We start from the raw sequence: 17252 nt of genomic DNA, 5'->3' as shown, positions 1-17252 counted from the left end.
TACCCTTTATGACCCCGATTTCTGCAGTGCCTGGGATTGAACCCAAGGCTTCCTACAAGCGCTCTACCAACTAAATAACACCTGCAGTCATTTTGGAGCGTGTTCCTCAGTAACGATTTTAAAGCTGCCATTCTTATTGGTGCTTTTTTGTCTGCTTCTTTGCTTTGTCTCCCCACCCCACAGGTTGTAGGAGATTAGAATGCTGAGTGATACTTTCATCATTTCATTAGCTCCTGCAGCCCCAAGATTAGTTTTCTTGCACGGTCGACGTACAAAGGTATTTTACGAGCACACAGAGAAGAGGGGCTCTTCACACTTGGCTTTTAATTCTCTTCATAGAACAGTAACCAGGAAAAAAAAATGTTTTATAGACAGTTTCAAACGTGAAGTCTTTTTGTTTGTTTGCTTGTTTGGGGGGACAGCGTTTCTCTGTTTAACAACACTAGCTAGGGCTGGAGAGATGGCTCAGAGATTAAGAGCAATAGCTGATCTTCCAGAGGTCCTGAGTTTATTTCCCAGCAACCACATGGTGGCTCACAACCATCTACAATGAGATCTGGTGCCCTCTTCTGGCAAGCAGGCACACATGGAGTCAGAACACAGTATACATAATAAGTAAATAAATACATCTTTAAAAAACAAACAAACTAGCTGCTCTGGAACTAGCTCTTGTAGACCAAGCTGGCTTTAAACTCACAGAGATCCGACTACCTCTGCCTCCCAAGTGCTGGGATTAAAGATGTGCACCTTAAAATGTTATCCATTGGCTGGATGGTGGTGGCACGTGCCTTAATCGCAGCATTTGGGAGGCAAATGCAGGAGGGTCGCTGAGAGCTCAAGGCCAGCCTGGTCTACAAAGTGAGTTCCAGGACATCTAGGGCTGTTATACAGAGAAACCTTGTCTTGAAGAAAAACAAAAAAAACCTCTTCCATCAAAAAGACCTGCTTTGACATGGTCTGAAACCTACTCAAATCCCTTCCTTTTTTTTTTTTTTTTTTTTTAAAGCAGAATTTGTAATTCAGTAAAGGCTGGGGTTTGTCTAAGATTTATATCCTTGATGGATCAACAATCTTTTATAATGATAATGGCAGGAGACAGGATTGACACAGGCAAGCCTTGTGGGTAAACAATGGATAATTTGCTTTTCTCACTGTGTGTATTCATTACATTTCAGGGCCCGTAATTTAAACGTGCTTATTGGTTGATAAATCAATAAACGAATGGTTTTCTAATGAACTAGGAAGCCAATGTGAGCTTGAAGAGGGGTTTGAGGAACACAGGTTCCACCTTTCCAACTTTAAGGTCCGGCGAAACTCTGGTCACGTGGCGATAATTTGTTTCCTTCTTGCCTCACCGTATTTACCTCGCTCAGAAACATCCAAGCACAGCTTTAAAACAAAGTTGCTAAACCCGAGTAGTTTAGTTCATTAGTGTTGTCTGTGCCTCCCCTGGGACCAAGCCATAAATAAATATTTGGTAGCTCGTGCAGATTGAATGACTTAAGGAAAACAAACAGGCTCAGACGCATACAGGAGCCACTGAATGTAAACAAGAACCGCAAGCTGCAGGAGCTGGGGGCCCCAGTTTTCTCTAACCCAGTGGCTCCCACGCTGTTGTTAGCTTACCCGGCTCTTTTGGAAAATGAAGTCTGAGTTGCTGGAGTTTATTTTCCAAAATACCCCCAACAATTCGGGCTTAAACTATTGCGAACAACTCGAATATTTCTCCGAAGTCCATGCGGCTGCCTGCGTGGAACCCGGAGGGTCAGCATTAAACAGCAGATAAGAAAGCACCATTTTCTGAGACCTGTAATTGCTAGCAGAGCCCTATTGGGTCAGCACTTGCTACCAGTGGGCCTACCTGGGTTCCCTTCAGAGCGGCGCTGCTGTTGGCGTAGGGGAACTTGAGCAATTTAATCTCTATCAAGTTATTTTTGCATCTGAAAAGTGGTCAAATTTCCTAGTGCCAGGTTGAGGACAGGACGAGAAAAATGCAAACCCAAATCTTTATCATGAAGGCCTCCAAGCCTGTCACCCAGAAATTATTCAAAGGCCTGTCAGACAGTGTGCCAAGAAGTTCCTATTTCCAGAGATCCCATCTTCCTCCTTCCACAAAGGATCTAGACTTTTCAGAGATGAAGGTGGTCCCTTCTCTGTGCAGGACCAACACATCCACAGGAAATCTGCGTAGCTTTTCAACAATTCAGTACCGCCGGGGAACACCAGCCCGAACCCCGGCGCCACACCCGTGCAAGCCTGCCCAGAGAAGACACTATCGCCTCCTCTATCTTACAATTGACAGTCACTACGCAGCTTTTCCAAAGTTTAATTTTGTACTCGAACTTGGGACTCTTCTCATGTGACGTCTACTAGTAAAGACCTCGTCTTATCACTTCTTGGAACCGACCACAGTTTAGAATTCGAAAAGTTTTCCCTTCCCCATTCCTTTCCTGGGTTGTTTACATTTGTCGGAGAATTGGCGGAGAATAATAAAGCCAAGGCTCCTGGTCTCACCCCGCCCCCAATTTTCTACCCAGGAAGATTTTCTTAAACTACTCCTGAAGGGTGCCACTGCCACAGTGGCGGACACCTCTCAAAGTTGATCCTTCTCTGCCACCTTCGTGTTTTAAGAAAGCAGTTTGGGGGCTGAGCAGGACTCGCCCTCCATGTGCCCCCCTGCTGAGGGTCGGCGCCACGGCGGTCTGCGACTTGCCCCGGCAGGTTGCACTCCCGGGCGACTCGAGCTCAGCTCCACTTCGCTCCCGCGCGGCCGCGGCTCGCAAGGGCGGGGACACGAGCGGGCCGACGTCAAATTACGTCACCGTCACCGGGGAAGTCCCCTTAAGACCCGCGGGCAGGCGTGGGGCGCCCGAACAGAGAGCATTCCTGAGCTCGTGCAGCCTACAGAAGCTCGGTGCGTCTGATCCGCAGCACCCTCGGTCCATTTCGCGCGGCCCGAGTCCTGTGGGATTCGCAGAGCCCAGGTTGGGGACCTCGGTTCCCGGTGCGTAGCGGAGGTCGCCGCGGCGCTTAGGAGATGCCCCGGAGCGAGGCGCGTCAGAACGCGCCGTCGGACCCAGCGCGGGCAGGTACTTCTTAGCAATTCGGCCCGCGGACACCCAGTTGAGGTCAGAGGGTCGAGGTCACGGTTGGACGGTTCAGCCCTTCGGGGCTCGGGCCAGAATGTACGCGCTTGCATTGTTCGGGCCAAATCGGCTCCCCGGCTCGCGCCTTCCACGCATCTAGAAAGTTCTTCAGGGGCTTCTACCAGGACTGCGGGCCTCGGTGGGAGTTCAGCCCATCGTGTCATTGAGATGCAGGTGCATTTTAGGTTAGAAAGGATCTTTTCCGTCCGTCTGGTGGGTCTCTACTTGCTCTACCTAGAGGCCAGAAAGAGTGAGAAAGAGAGAGAGGGAAAAAAAAGATACATGTGTAGACCGTGGGCTGGAAGATAGTTTTAGCGTCAAGTGGAGGTGGGAGAGGTTTCCGGCCTAACGCCTCCGTGACAGGCCCCCTTCCTTCTCAGGCCATCTTTGAGAGCCCCCTTCATCTCGATCGCCGCTGCCCCACCCCCAACACCAAGTAAACTAGCGTTTAAACTTTGGACTCTCCCAGCTATCACACCCTAGAGGCGTGGGGTTGAGACTCTGGTATTGAGGAGCTTTTTAACTGTCCAGATTGGGAGCGTCAGGGAAATCCAGGAGAATAGAATTTGGTCCTCGACTCCCATCCATCAACTCTTCCCATCCCAGGCACTCACATGCAACTCCTTGTTAACTGTGAGGGTCGGTTCTCCCCCCCCCCCCTTATTTTTTTATAAATCTTAAGCAAAGGTGCCTGTCACCTGTTAAGGAATTGCAAGGCTCTGGTCCGGAAATAACTTTGCGGGGCATACTGGTGTTTACTCAGGTATAATCCCGGTTTCTCCTATGTTTTTTTAAGGCCAGGGGGCAATGCAAAAGCGATACATTGCAAGTATAAGGATGGTTAAACAAGATCCGAATGGAGGAGGAGCTTTGCCCATCTTTTTTTTTTCCCCAAAATGTACTTTCCAAGCGTTCTGACCATGTTTCTGGAAGGCCCAACATGAATATGGCTTTGCCTGGACCGACTTAAAGAGCAACACGGAGTCTCGAGGTCAAGTGGTGAATGTGTAACTCCAATAAAAATACATTGCCGGGCGTCTTTGTCTAACCACAGCGCTCAGGACGCTGAAGCAGGAGAATTCCCCCTGAACTGTATAGTTTAAGGACAGTCACCGTCACTGAGTGAGTCCCTGACTCAAAAGAAAAAAAAAAAAAAAGGTTCCCCATCCCAAATCAAGGTACTAGAACTGGGGTGGAGCGCAATAGTCCAGCAAATGCCCAGCATGTCTGTGACCCCCTAGGATTCTTGAGCTGCTTTGCCTCTCGCCCTTTTGACAAAGCATCAACAATTTTTAAGCTGAATTTTCAAAGCCTGGGTGTTAATATATTTATTTCACCTTAAAGAGTGTTTTGTGAATATTTTTAATTTGTATTCATAATCTTGAGGGGTATGAGAACAACCAGAATTTGTCTTTGAAATATTTTTAAAATTTATTTATTTTTATGGGCATTGGTGTTTTGCCTGTGTTTATGTCTGTGAAGGTGTAAGATCTTGGAGTTACAGTTGTGAGCTGCCATGTGGGTTCTGTGCTGCATCCTTTAAAGGAGCAGCTTAACCACTGAGCCATCTCTCCAGTCCCTGAAATAATTTTTAAAAATAGACGATTGCATATTAATTTTACTTGTAACAGTGTTTTCTTAGTATCCAGCTAATTGCATTTTTCTTAGCTTTATTCAGCTATTAGAATACCTAAATAAGACGTTAATTTAACGTCTCTTTCTTTTCTATAGATGTGAATTGGTACAGAGTAGGCTTGTAAGAACTGGTTTGATTTTATATTGTTTTCGGGACTGAAAACAAGAAGTTCCATAACTGAGCAGTGACGCTTTGCCGTTGGAAAAACAGACTACAGCACATGTTTTTAGAAGCTGACTTCTGTTCTCTGGTCAGTCTTCAGTAAGACATAAAAGGGAGACCTCACTGGGTTGGTTAAAGTGAATGTCTGTATTCGTAACTTTTTAATTGAGCTGTCAGGGTTGGTGTGTGTGTGCACACAATTCTAAGTCCTTCTCACACTTGAGAAGAAACAAGCACGCCCAAGTAGCATCCTAGGATGCTGGCTAGGCGGGTGTGCTAGCTTGCGGGTCACCAGTTGGATAGCTGTCCGTGTTAATTTCCAGGGTTTGCTTCCTTTTTAGAGCTAGCGCCTGAGTTTGCAGCTCAGCTCAGGAGGATTGGAGACAAACTGTATTTAGCTTGGCGTGAACCCGACATCACTGAGGTGCTGGCGGAGATGCCTAGCAAGAAGACGCAAAAGAGCGCGACGAGGAGCCCGAGCCCAACGCCGGGCCCAGCAGGTACAGTCCGGGCGCCGCGGGGCTGCGGAGGCCAGGCTTAGTCCGTTGGAGCTCGCGCCTGCTTGGCGCGTGCCTTAGGAATACCATCAGAAAGTTCTCGAAGTGGCAGCTTGCATGTTAGCCAGGCTTCTTTTCTCTGCACGTTGCCCATCTCTATAGCTGGTGGGGGTAGGGTGCAGGTGGCCACCCTAGACAGTAAACCTCCTGGGCGCGGCTGGAGACCGGGCACCGTCCCAGGGAGTGCAGCTCAGAGGACCTGTCACTATGAATGCCCCCACTCCCAGGCCTAACAAGCAGATCTTGAGCTGCTTCTGGACCCTGCTCTCCCATTCTGGGCTGTTTAAGGTTTAAAGACACCCCGCTGAGATCCCGAGTTCTGAAACCTAGGAGGCCTTCCTCCTTAGTTAACATTTTAACTGCCCCATGGGAAGGTTGGGGGAGAGGGGTGAGGGTTTAGCAGGTGAGGAGTTCTTTTTTTGCCTTCTCCTGTCCTTGTCCCCAGTTCCATCACTTTCATTGTCAGCCCACCCCATCTTTTCATCCCAGCACCTTTTTGTTTTTGTTTTGTTTTGTGAATTTCATCGAACACGGGTCTGCAGTCAGCGGCTTAGTCTGTAGGACAGACTGCTGTTTCTTCTGACACCCGTAATAGCCCTGTTGTTTATCAGTTCAGTAGGTGTGCTGAGAAATTGTTACTTGAAGATGGCTTAATTGGCTTTAGGTCAACTTTGTTTTTTTTCTTTTGGGTAGGGTCTCATTTAGCCTAAAATGACCTGGAGCTATCAAGGATACAATTCTCCTGTCTCTACAGCTTGTGTCCCACTACCTCCATTTAGCCAATACTCCACCAACTGACCCACAGCCCTAATGTTTTTAAAGGGTTTTTGTATTCATATGACCCACTTGGTTTTTGTTTTGTTTTGTTTTGTTTTGTTTTGTTTTTTTGTTTTTTTGGTTTTTCGAGACAGGGTTTCTCTGTGGTTTTGGAGCCTGTCCTGGAACTAGCTCTGTAGACCAGGCTGGTCTCGAACTCACAGAGATCCGCCTGCCTCTGCCTCCCGAGTGCTGTGATTAAAGGCGTGCGCCACCACCGCCCGGCGACCCACTTAACTGAAAAGAAACGTCTGTTTCCCCCATGGTTAGCCTTGAAACCCAAAAGACGAAGCCCAAAAGACGTCTTCAGCAATTGGGCAAGGGTCATCGTGTGAGTGAAGGAAGGGGTCGCTTGCCACTGTTGGCTGAAATGTCGGTTTAAGTGTTCTTTACTGCGGCTACAGCTCACATTCATTTTGAGCCTTGTGCAAAGTCATTTTTAAAAGTGCTCTCAGATTTGAATGTGTAGCCTGGGTTATAAAAAGTTCGTTTTCATTATTGCCTTAAAGTGAATCAAGGCGGTCAAAATAATTCCTAAGATCTCTGTAAATTTGTAAAATTGAAATTTTAAGTAAAATTGATTTTACTTAGCATAAGAGTTTACTTGAAGATTCGCTTACATGAAAGCATTTTTACTTAATAACATCCAGCTAATTACTATACTTTAGTTCACAGAAAGTAATAAATGTGGGAATCAATCTTCTCTACTTTTTGTAAAGACAATGGATTAATAAAAGCTAGGCTTGTGGCCAGGTGGTGGTGGTGCACACCTTTAATCCCAACACTCAGGAGGCAGAGGCAGGAGGATCTCTGTGAGTTCAAGGCCTGCCTGGTCTATAGAGTGAGTTTCAGGACAGGCTACAAAGTTACAACAGAGAAACCCTGTCTCGAAAAACAACAACAAAAAATCCCAAAACAAAAGAACAAAAAGCCCTTGACTTGTAGAATAAATTGTCTTAGCACAAAATGTAAATTTGAAAATTATTTTGGAAAGTTAGGCTGCAAATCCAGTGCCCAGCTCTAGGAAGGAGGCAGGAGGATTAGGGTTCAAAGTCATCAGCTACACTGCAGGTTTAAGGCCAGAGACTTCATTTCCAATCAACAAAATACGCTTGTTTTAGATTATAAACTCCAACAATACAATAAGTTTTTATAATTCTTACGGGGGGAGAGGGGAATCCCTAAAAACTATGTTTATATTTGCCTGCTGTGAGGGAGGTATGAGTTATGAGACATTGCCATTTGAAGATCAAGTCCACTTAAATAGTACAGGTCATTGGAATTTGGCTTTTGTTCCCTTCCGGGCCTTATGAGAACAAGATGACGTCATGTGAGTATGCAAAGGGCTGACTAATGGTACCGCTGATAAAAATTTAATGCTTGTAATTTCTATATCTGGAGAACTGACGTTATCCAGGGTGCTTTTGCAAAACCAAAACAAATGTTTCAACTCCTGCCTGGTCTGTGCATCTGTTACCATCCTGGAAGTCAGGTGCACTGATGGTGAAGTACTCTGATGAGGGCCTCAGCTTGTCACAGCTGGCCTGCGTTATAACTCTTGAGGGTGTACGGTTGGGACCGGTGTCCAAGTTAATGTTTATGTTTGGCTTTTCTTTTTCAGATGTGGAAGATGAGTTTACTCAACTCCGGAGAATTGGAGACAAACTGAATTTCTGGCAGAAACTTCTGAATTTTATTTCCAAGCTCTTTAATTCAGTAACCTGAGTTCATCAAAAGCTTTTGCAAGCAGGGACTCCTAAAAAGGAAGGTTCCCCAGTTGGTGCAAATGTCTATTATGGGATGGACAGTGATGTGATGGAGGGGGATGCTTCTGAGCACAGATCGTGAATGGCATGAATGAATTTCTTCAGAAAAGGTTTCAGAAACCTTTCTTTGTGCTGTGATAACGTGAAACCACATTCCTTTTAAAACGAGACAAGAGGAATCATGGGAATAGGGAAGAAACTGTCTTTTGAGAGTTGTCTGGTGTCTTTGCCAAGGCTGTTGTCCTGAGTCATGGGAAGGGGCGTGGCAAATGATTACATCCGATGGGGATAGTTGTTCAGTATTGCCTTTTCCTTTTTGACAGCAACTCCAGAATAACGTGTACTATTTAGTTTCATTCACTTAATCTTCTGAAAGGAAACATTTAATTTTTGTTAACATTGAGTGTTATAGTGAATACTGATTTTATAAGTCACTGTGAACCTATTGTGTCTACTTAGGTGACTTTTTTTTTTTTAAAGTTGAGGCAGGATTTCTCTGGTTAACAATGCTGTCTGTTCTGGAACTTATTTTGTATACCAGGCTGGTCTCGAACTCAGAGATCCGCCAGTGTCTGCCTCCCAAGTCCTGGGCACTAAAGGCATGCGCCAGCATTGCCCAGCTGACTTTTAAGTGTGTTACTGTAACCATTAACTGGAAAGTATGGAAAGCCACCCTATAACTGGAAAAAGTTAGAAGTATTTCAAGGTCACTTGGTGTCAGTAAAATTCTTGCAGATTGATTATTACGTGATAAAGAAAATTGGGATATTATGTAGACAATGAAAAACAAACTTTTTAAAGTTGATATAATTAAAACTTAGTAAAAGATTCATAAGAAGTTTCTAAAATTTTATAGCCTGCCACAAGTATTTCTTAGAAGGTTTTTGGGTTTTGGTTTGCTTTTTTAAAGACAGCATTTCTTTGTATCTCTGACTGTCCTGGGAACTCACTATATAGATCAGGCTAGCCCTAAACTCAGAGATAGCCCCATCTCTGCTCCCCCAAGCCATTCCCACCTCCTCAGCTTTAGAGTTTCATTTTTAATTCAGGATATAAATGTGAAACTCAAACTACTCCATAACAAATCAATTCTGGTTAACAGAGGTAAGAGACTGGAATTCCTTAAAAGGCACACAGATGGCCAACAGATCTGTGATTCAGAGAAAGGTAAATGAAAACCACCAGCCAAAATGAAAGATAGCAAGTGTTGTTAGGACTCAAGAAGAGAAAGAATTTCTGTAGGTCTTTGTTAGGGTTGTTAGGTAGGATGCCCACTTTGTTGAACAGCATTGAGGTTCTTTTATTATTTGTATTAGCTAAGACAGGGAAGTTATCAGAGGCTGAGAGGGTTTTAAAAGTGGGAGTATAACAAAATTGAGCCTTAAAAACCTGGAAATGTTGTTTGTTAAACCTGTACATTTATATTTTGACAAAAGTCACAGACAACAAATAATAGGAATAAGGTGGCTTGGGGAGGTGGGAAAATGGCCACCCCAGCGGAAGTGAATCCTGACGTTCTGAATCCTGACGTTCTTTTATACAACAAGGCGACTGCAATTGGGAAATGAGGTCATGATTGAGTTTTACCAGAAGTAATTTATTTTACTTATTTATAGTTGAAATTTTTGTTTCATTTGAACACGTATGTCACTTTCATTTCTGTTATGAGACAAGGGTTTCGTAACACCGTGAAGGGTGTCATATAGCTAGTCACTTTGGATGAACTTACCTCAGTAGTTAGTGGGCCTCAGCATTAAGGTTTTCACTTTGAAGATTTTTTTTTTCTTGGCCTAAAGGTAGACAGACAGTTTACCAAATGTGTATTTATGGTCTGTGACTGTATTTATATGTTTGTTTCTGAAGACCAATCTTATGGTCTGGACTATTAAATAGAGTTGAATACAGTGGCCGCTATTGAAAAATATCACGTCTTCCTGTGTGTTTTTTGTAAATTAAGAAGTGTATTATTAAGCTATTTTAACACGTGTCAGCAGACATCTGGTGTGGTGTATATGTGCGTCTGAATGCATGTTTGTGTGGGAAGGTGTGTATCAGAGGTCAGTAGTTTCTCCGCATTATTAAAGATATTAATGAATGTGTGTGGGTGTACACATGCTACTGTGTTTGTGTGGAGGCCAGAATGCAACTTTTAAAAAATTACATATATGTATTTGTGTGTGTATGTGTGTGATGCTTCATGTGTGGAGGTCAAAGAACAATCTGAGCATCAATCTTTTCCCTCCACTTTACGGATCCCAGCGATCGAGCTCGATGTTGTCTTGGTTACGGGTGTCATGCTGTTGGCCCACCAAAGACAGCTTACAGGAGTTGGTCCTCCTTCCCTCAAGGTGTATGTGACAAGCACTTTTACCCACAGAGCCAGCCCCTGTAATTTTAGAGATGGACTCTCCCTGAACCTTAACTAGCTGGCCAGCGAGCTCCAAACATTTACCTTTCACCTGGGACTACAGGGGTGTGCTGCTATGCTCATCTTTTGATTTATTATTATTATATTGTCTATGGTTCAAAACAATTTTTAATTAAAATACTTCGATGATATCCTTCCCCCTCCCTACCACCCAACTGTAAGTTTTTTCTCAAAAAACAAAAACGATACAGTAACACCCACCCCTGAAAAAGAAAAAAAATAAGAAAACAAAGCCACATCCCAAAAAAAAATAATAATAAAATAAAAAAACAGCAAACTGTAACTAAATACAAGCACAAACTGGAGCCCAATTGTATATCAATCCACTACTGAGCATGAAGCCTGTCCTGGCATGGCTGATGTAGCCAGTGTTGGTCTGCTTGAGAAAACGAACTTTTCCTCTCCTAGTAGATGTGACCGTTTACCCTAGTGGCTAGGCTCTCATTCATGTTTTAAAAATTATAACAAAATAAGTGGGGGTATGCAACAGGGATGAGGGGGATATGGGGTAACCAGGAGGTGAGCAGAACTGGGGTGCATGATGTGAAACCCCCAAAGATTCAATAAAGAAGAAAAATATCACAACATGAGATAGAAACTATCACATGGAAGTTGCCAAGACAGACCAATAGAAGGGAAAGAGCCTAAGGCAAGACACAAGAATCAGAGTCACCCATTCACACACTCAAGGAATCCCATAAAAACACTGAACCGGAAGTCCTATGTGCAGAGGCCCTAGTGCAGGCCTTGTTCATGCTGCCACCGTCTGCATTCATAGGCGCTTTAGAGAGCCTTGTTTTCATAATATCCCCCATCCGCTATGGCTCTTACAATCTTCCTGACTCCTCTTCTGAGGGGGTGGAAGGTGGTGAGCTTTGAGGGGCAGGGTTGCGTTCCCAAAGTCTCTATCTCTGCATAGTGTCTGCCTGTGGGTCTCCATATGTGTTCCCATCTGCTGCAGGAGGAAGCCCCTCTGATGATGGCTGAACGAAGCACCGATCTAAGAGTATAGGAGAATATCTTTAGGGGTTATTTTATCATTATATTCTTTTCTTTTTTTAGATCTTTATTATTTGGCTTTTCCCTAAGTCCCTGGGCTATCTAGTCTCAGGTTCTTGGTCACCCAAGCAGTGTCAGTATGGGTTCTATCTTGTGGAGTGGGCATCAAGTCAGTTATTGGTGACGCCTACAAATTTTGTGCCACCATTGCCCTGGCACATCTTGCAGGCAGTTGCATCATTAGAGATAAAGGGTTTGTGGCTCATTTGGTGTTTTCTGTTTCCCTTGAGAGCAGGCACACACCATCAGTCCCAGCACTGAACCAGCAGAGGCAGTCATCTCCGAGTTCAAAGCCAGGCTGGTCTATGTGGAGAGTTCAAAGGCTACGTAGATCTTGTCTTTTTTTTGTTGTTGTTTGTTTGTTTTTGTTTTCTAAACTTTTAATGACGTAAACAAAAATATACCTAAAAGCGAAGCTTCTGGAAAAACCATTTGTTCTTCCCTGTCTTGTATCGTTCCTCAAATTTGACCTTGGCTTCCCGCCTTGCCTTGCGTTTCAGGGCTGGGTCCCTAAAGACATCCTTGTTGACAACAGTTTTGTCCAGGGGGATGTCCATAGAGTACCTTGTGGGCATCAGGTGGTTGTAGTTATAAACCTTCACAAAGGACTTGATCTTGGATCTCTTGGCGACTTTCTTCTTGCCCATGGCAGCCGTCACTTTTCGGGGATAGCGGTCAATTCCAGCCACCAGGGCATGGCTGTAAGGGCGGTCTGAGGTGCCATCATCAATGTTCTTCACGATGATGGCTTTGCGTCCCGAGTAGCGTCCAGCCAGGACGAGCACCACTTTCCCGGGTTTCATGAACTTGCCCATTTCGACAGCGAGCAGCCGGTTCCCAGCAGAAAAGGAGATCTTGTCTTAAAAAAAAAAACAAACAACAACGAAAACAATAAAACATTTGGGTGATTTGAAGATGTCTTGAGCAGAGTGGACTGAGGAGAAGCGAGGCCTCCACACTTTCCCTAGCCCCTTGCCTTGTCCCAGCTGAGCTGCTGCGCCTTTGGTTCTCTTTGTGTGAAGCTGCTGTGTGATTCCGGTGGTGCTGACCTCATCCTTCTCCCTCAGCCTCCAGCGCTAGGACTGCAAGGATTGCTTCACCCTGAACCAGTCACGTGCAGAAGTAGGCAACACGGGGTGACCTTCCTCTTTGGATGTGAGAACTAGGAAACAGACTTCAGAAGCCTTATCTTTACCTCTACCCTCGAAGATTCTCATGACCTGCAGGGAGGGAGTGCAATCTTCTCCTCTAAAGGGAAGCGAGGGATGGAGAGTTGCTGGGGGGAGACCCTGGGAAGCAGCTCCCTGAAGGTTGAGAGGTCTTTGCTGGGAGAAGCTCCCATAGGGCTTGGTGTGTCCGACACTGCAAGAGAAACTTCAAAGCTCTTACAGCTAGAATCGTGGAGGAACACGTGAAAGCTTGGGTATAGGGTTCACATACTTGACATATGTGAGTTTTTGTTTGTGTGTACGAGTGTGTGCATGCCCAAGTGTGTGAATCTGGAGGCCAGAGGAGGTCCCACTGTGTCTTTTTCCTTTGAGATGAGGTCTCTCACTGAGTCTGAAGAAGCCAGTGAGTCCTAGCTATCCTCCTGTTTGCCAGCGCGCGCGCACACACACACACACACACACCTGCCCCACCTCCATTTTGGCTTTTTCTCATAGGTGCTGGCACCCAGACTCAGGCCCTCATGCTTGTACAGCGAGCTCTCTTTCCCACCGAACCATCCTCCAGTCTATGACAGTTTTGAGACAGTCTCACTACTACGTTGCCAAAGCCAGATTTGACTTGAACTTCAGATCTTCCAACTTAACACTTCCTGCCTCGACTTTCTCAATGTTGGGTTTACAAGGATGGGATATACACCACACCCTATGAAAGCCACATTTTTCTGCTTTAAGCAGATATGGTGGTTCATGCCTGTTATCATATAGCATCTAAGGGGCTAAGGCTAGAGGAAGTCTCAAGGAACTCTAGCAGGCCCGAGCATGGCAAGCATGGCACTGGCAGGCTTTTCCCTCCCCTCTCCCTTGTAAACCACAGATTAAATCCCTAAAGCTACCCGCCAATGTCTATTCCCTCACTTGGACACTTTCTTATGCCAGACTCATCCCTAAGGCTGATCCCCAAGGTCAAACTATCAAAGTATTAAAGTCTAGCAATCAAAAGTCCCCTTTTGTCTGCCCTAATTAATATGTCCAATCGAAACAAACCAGCTCATCCTAACATGAGGGGTTTCCCGTTTCCCTTTATAAGATGCCATCTTCCTATGGGCCAAATCCATCTCTGCTCTATCCAGAGGCAACCTTTTGTCCCTCTCTGCCTCCTCTCTCTTGTTCCTGTTTCTTTCTCCCTTGTCCTCTGTCTCTTATTCCTTGCCCGTTATCTCTCTTGGACAAATATGTCTCTTTCATTCTGAGAACTTGGTCTTGGTATGGCCTATGTCATTTCTGGTCTTTTGATGTCAAGTTAAAGACCAGCCTAGACCACTCAGCTAAGACCCTGTCTGAGAAAGAAAAACAGATCTTAAGGTATCCACGTGGTTGTATTTGTTGGATGACGCAAAGAGACCATTTTTATCTGTATTCACTTTTGTTGTTTACCTTACTATTAATTATTTGTTTATTTATTTATTTGTTTATGTGGGGGGGTGCACGCGCCATGGCATGCCTGTTGCGCCTGTGCCTGTGGCAGTCAGAGGACAACTTGCAGGGTTGGTTCTCTCCTTCCACCTTGTGGTTCCTTGAACTGATCTCATGTCTCAGCCTAGGTCTCAGACCGAGTGCCTTAGCCTGCTGAACTGACTCACTAGTAAATTCTGGTTTGTTGCTGTTTTGAGACAAGACCTCACTGTGGAACACTGGCTGGTATTGAACTCAACACTCAGACCAGGCTGGTCTCCAACTTTCAGTGATGTTCTCGACTCTGCTTCCAGAGTTCTGGGACCACAGGCTTACATTTTTTTTGTTTGTTTGTTTGTTTGTTTGTTTGAAATAGAAGTATTCTGTAGCCTTGACAGGTCTCCAGACTTGTAATGTAGCCAAGGCTGGTCTTGTTCTCTTTATTCTTCTGCTTCTACTTTCCAGTTCCCAATCACAGACATGTACTTCCACAGCAGGCTGTATAACTTTAGAAAAAAAAAAAACACAGCTCTGTATATTTGAAAAATTCTTCTAGTTATCTATCCATCTCTCATCCATCTCTCTGACCTTCTATCATCTGTCAACTATTCACCTACCATTTATATAATCTATCTTCTAGCTAAATCATCTAATAAAATTGTTTTTCAGATGAAAGTCCTAGTTTGTTGTGACGTGGGTTTGAGACTCTCTGACAAGAAGCACAACCTTATGTCCACACAGAACCAACTCTTACTATTATAATATAAATGGTGAAAAATCTCATAGAACTCCTCAAATCTTTGTCAAAGGATCATCTATCAATCCATCAGACAGATAATTTGACATCTTTCATTTTGTTTGTTTGCTTGCTTTTCAAGACAGGTTTCTCAGTAGCTTTGGAGCCTGTCCTGGAACTGGCTCTGTAGATCAGGCTGGCCTCGAACTCATAGAGATCCACCTGTCTCTGCCTCCTGTGTGCTAGGATTAAAGGCCTACACCATGACCGCCTGGTGATAACTTGACATCTTAAAGCTGAGGTGATTAAGATGGGAGTGGTGGCTGGCACCTTCAGCTCCAGCTCTAAGGTAGCAAAGGGAGAGGGATCTTCAGCTGGAGGCCACCTTGGACCACCTAAAAAGACACAGTCTCAAAAAAAGAAAAAAAAAAAAAGAAAAAAACCTACAGACAGATCCCAACACAGCCACAAGTAAGTCAGGACAATAGGGCAGGCAGGGCTACGATGCCAGGAGCATGCTGAGTGACTCCAGGACTCACAGAAACACTGAGCAAAAGGCCCTTGGGAAGGCAAGCTGACTGAGTTACTGGGAAATTTAAAGGCTCACGTCGTCATGGTCAAGATCCTTGTGGTTTGATCGGAAAGATGGGATGGCAAAGGGACCAAAAGAACTCCTGCGTGGTTGTGATCCAGAGTTCCTGCTGAGCTCCTTGCCCACAGCCTTGAAAGGAACTGAACGGTTTGCGAAAAGATAGCGATAACGGCGTTTTGAAAGAAAGACCTCCGTTTCGGAACCATTCTCCCGCGTTTAGAAGCATCGCCCCCGCCCCCGCCCCGTTCCCTCCGCCCCTCCCCGCTCCCTCCCCCCCCCCCCCCATTCCGCAGAGTGTTTCTCCAGCGAACACAAAGCCCTGGGTTCTGCCCGAGAACCACAGAGACCCCGGCGCTGGCAGAGCTACTTATATGCAGCTGAAAATAGCCGGGGTCACCTGACAGGACACACCCTGCTGTGTAATCAGGAGCATTTTCAAGTAATAGGTCACAGTTAAAGAACAAACCCTTTGTCAGTGCAAAGCAGGTGCTCCCTCAAGGACTTGCAGAAATTGATTTGACATGGTGAAATAGTCACACTTACCCACAACTTCTCTGAATACGTTCTTTTTTTTTTCCCCCTTTTTGTACCCTCCTCCCCCAAACACCAGAGAAGTAGGCGAGCTGATAGGAACTCTAGACAGGATTCAGGACTCGGATGTTTACTACATGTCATTGTTACCATGCTCTGGGTTCCCCTCCCAACACAGGGAGACATTCTCCTTCAGTTTTGGGTTAATTCTCAACTTCGCAGGACCCTGGGTTCATATTGCACAACGGGACAGAACAGAACAACCAAATGTGAGATAACACCGTGATGGTCCCCGTTCTTTCTGTTTTCCTAGCCTAGAGACAGGCTCTATACTAGGCTGGTCCTGACCTCAACATTTCCCTGCCTCAATCTCCTGCGAGAATGCTAAGATTCCATGCTTGTACATCTAGATCTTGGATTGTAATGTTCTGTAGTCATTTCCAAAGGCTAGCACTTCTTCCTGGAGGGCAGGTCCCTGGGACTCAGGAAGTTTTCTTTCTTCCTTTTTTACTTTTTCGTTAATGATTTATTTATTTTTACTTTATGAGCATTGGTGTTTTGCCTGCATGTATGTCTGTGTGAGGGTGTCAGATCCTCTGAAACCATAGCTACAAACAGCTGTGAGCTTCCATGTAGGTGTTGGGGATTGAATCTGGGTCCTCTGCAAAAGCAGCCAGTGGTCTTAACTGTTAGCCATCTCTCCAGTCCCAAGGACTCAGGAAGTTTTAATGAGAGGCTCCAAAAGAGTTTAAATCAACTCATAAATTTCAGGAAGTCTCTGGCATTAACTAGATACACAGGCTCCCCCCCCCCTACCCCCCACCCAGCCCCCTAGGTTATATAAACAATAAGCATTGCTGAAGAGAGAAGACACTGGACAGAGAGCTCCCAAGCTCCGGTTTTCAAGTCATCACCCATGTTGGGGTGTACTTTCAGGGACACAGAGTTGTCCATATTCCTGAAAACAACCCCAACAAAATCATTGTTCCTTCAAGTTGGACTTTGGCAGTAATAAATTTCCTTTCTGGAGTAGACACTTCTGTCACATCCCAGGAAAAAATGCCACACAGCATATAGGAAAAGGTTTCTCCCTCCCTCCCTCCCTCCCTCCCTCCCTCCCTCCCTCCCTCCCTCCCTCCCTCCCTCCCTCCCTCCCTCCCCCCCCATGCTCTTATATCTTCTTCCAGGGTTTGTGAGCTTTG

At 45.2% G+C, this 17252-nt stretch overlaps 2 protein-coding genes across 2 annotated transcripts; one reads left to right on the top strand and one right to left on the bottom strand.

The window, feature by feature from the left end:
- The first annotated feature begins 2867 nt into the window (after positions 1-2867).
- Positions 2868-9988, top strand: Pmaip1 (phorbol-12-myristate-13-acetate-induced protein 1). Its single transcript, XM_057788873.1, has 3 exons — positions 2868-3089; positions 5286-5444; positions 7939-9988. Exons 1-3 carry the CDS (start codon positions 3038-3040, stop codon positions 8040-8042), a joined length of 315 nt encoding a protein of 104 aa, XP_057644856.1. The 5' UTR covers positions 2868-3037; the 3' UTR covers positions 8043-9988.
- A 1976-nt stretch (positions 9989-11964) lies between these two features.
- LOC130886873 (60S ribosomal protein L27-like) lies at positions 11965-12410 on the bottom strand. Its single transcript, XM_057789085.1, has one exon. It carries the CDS (start codon positions 12383-12385, stop codon positions 11975-11977), a length of 411 nt encoding a protein of 136 aa, XP_057645068.1. The 5' UTR covers positions 12386-12410; the 3' UTR covers positions 11965-11974.
- Between the last annotated feature and the right edge of the window lie 4842 nt (positions 12411-17252).

This window comes from Chionomys nivalis, chromosome 14 (genome assembly GCF_950005125.1).
Source record: "Chionomys nivalis chromosome 14, mChiNiv1.1, whole genome shotgun sequence".
NCBI classification, from domain to species: Eukaryota; Metazoa; Chordata; class Mammalia; order Rodentia; family Cricetidae; genus Chionomys; species Chionomys nivalis.
The sequence above is the reverse complement of the archived record's forward strand: the minus strand, read 5'-3'. Positions and strand labels throughout refer to the sequence as shown.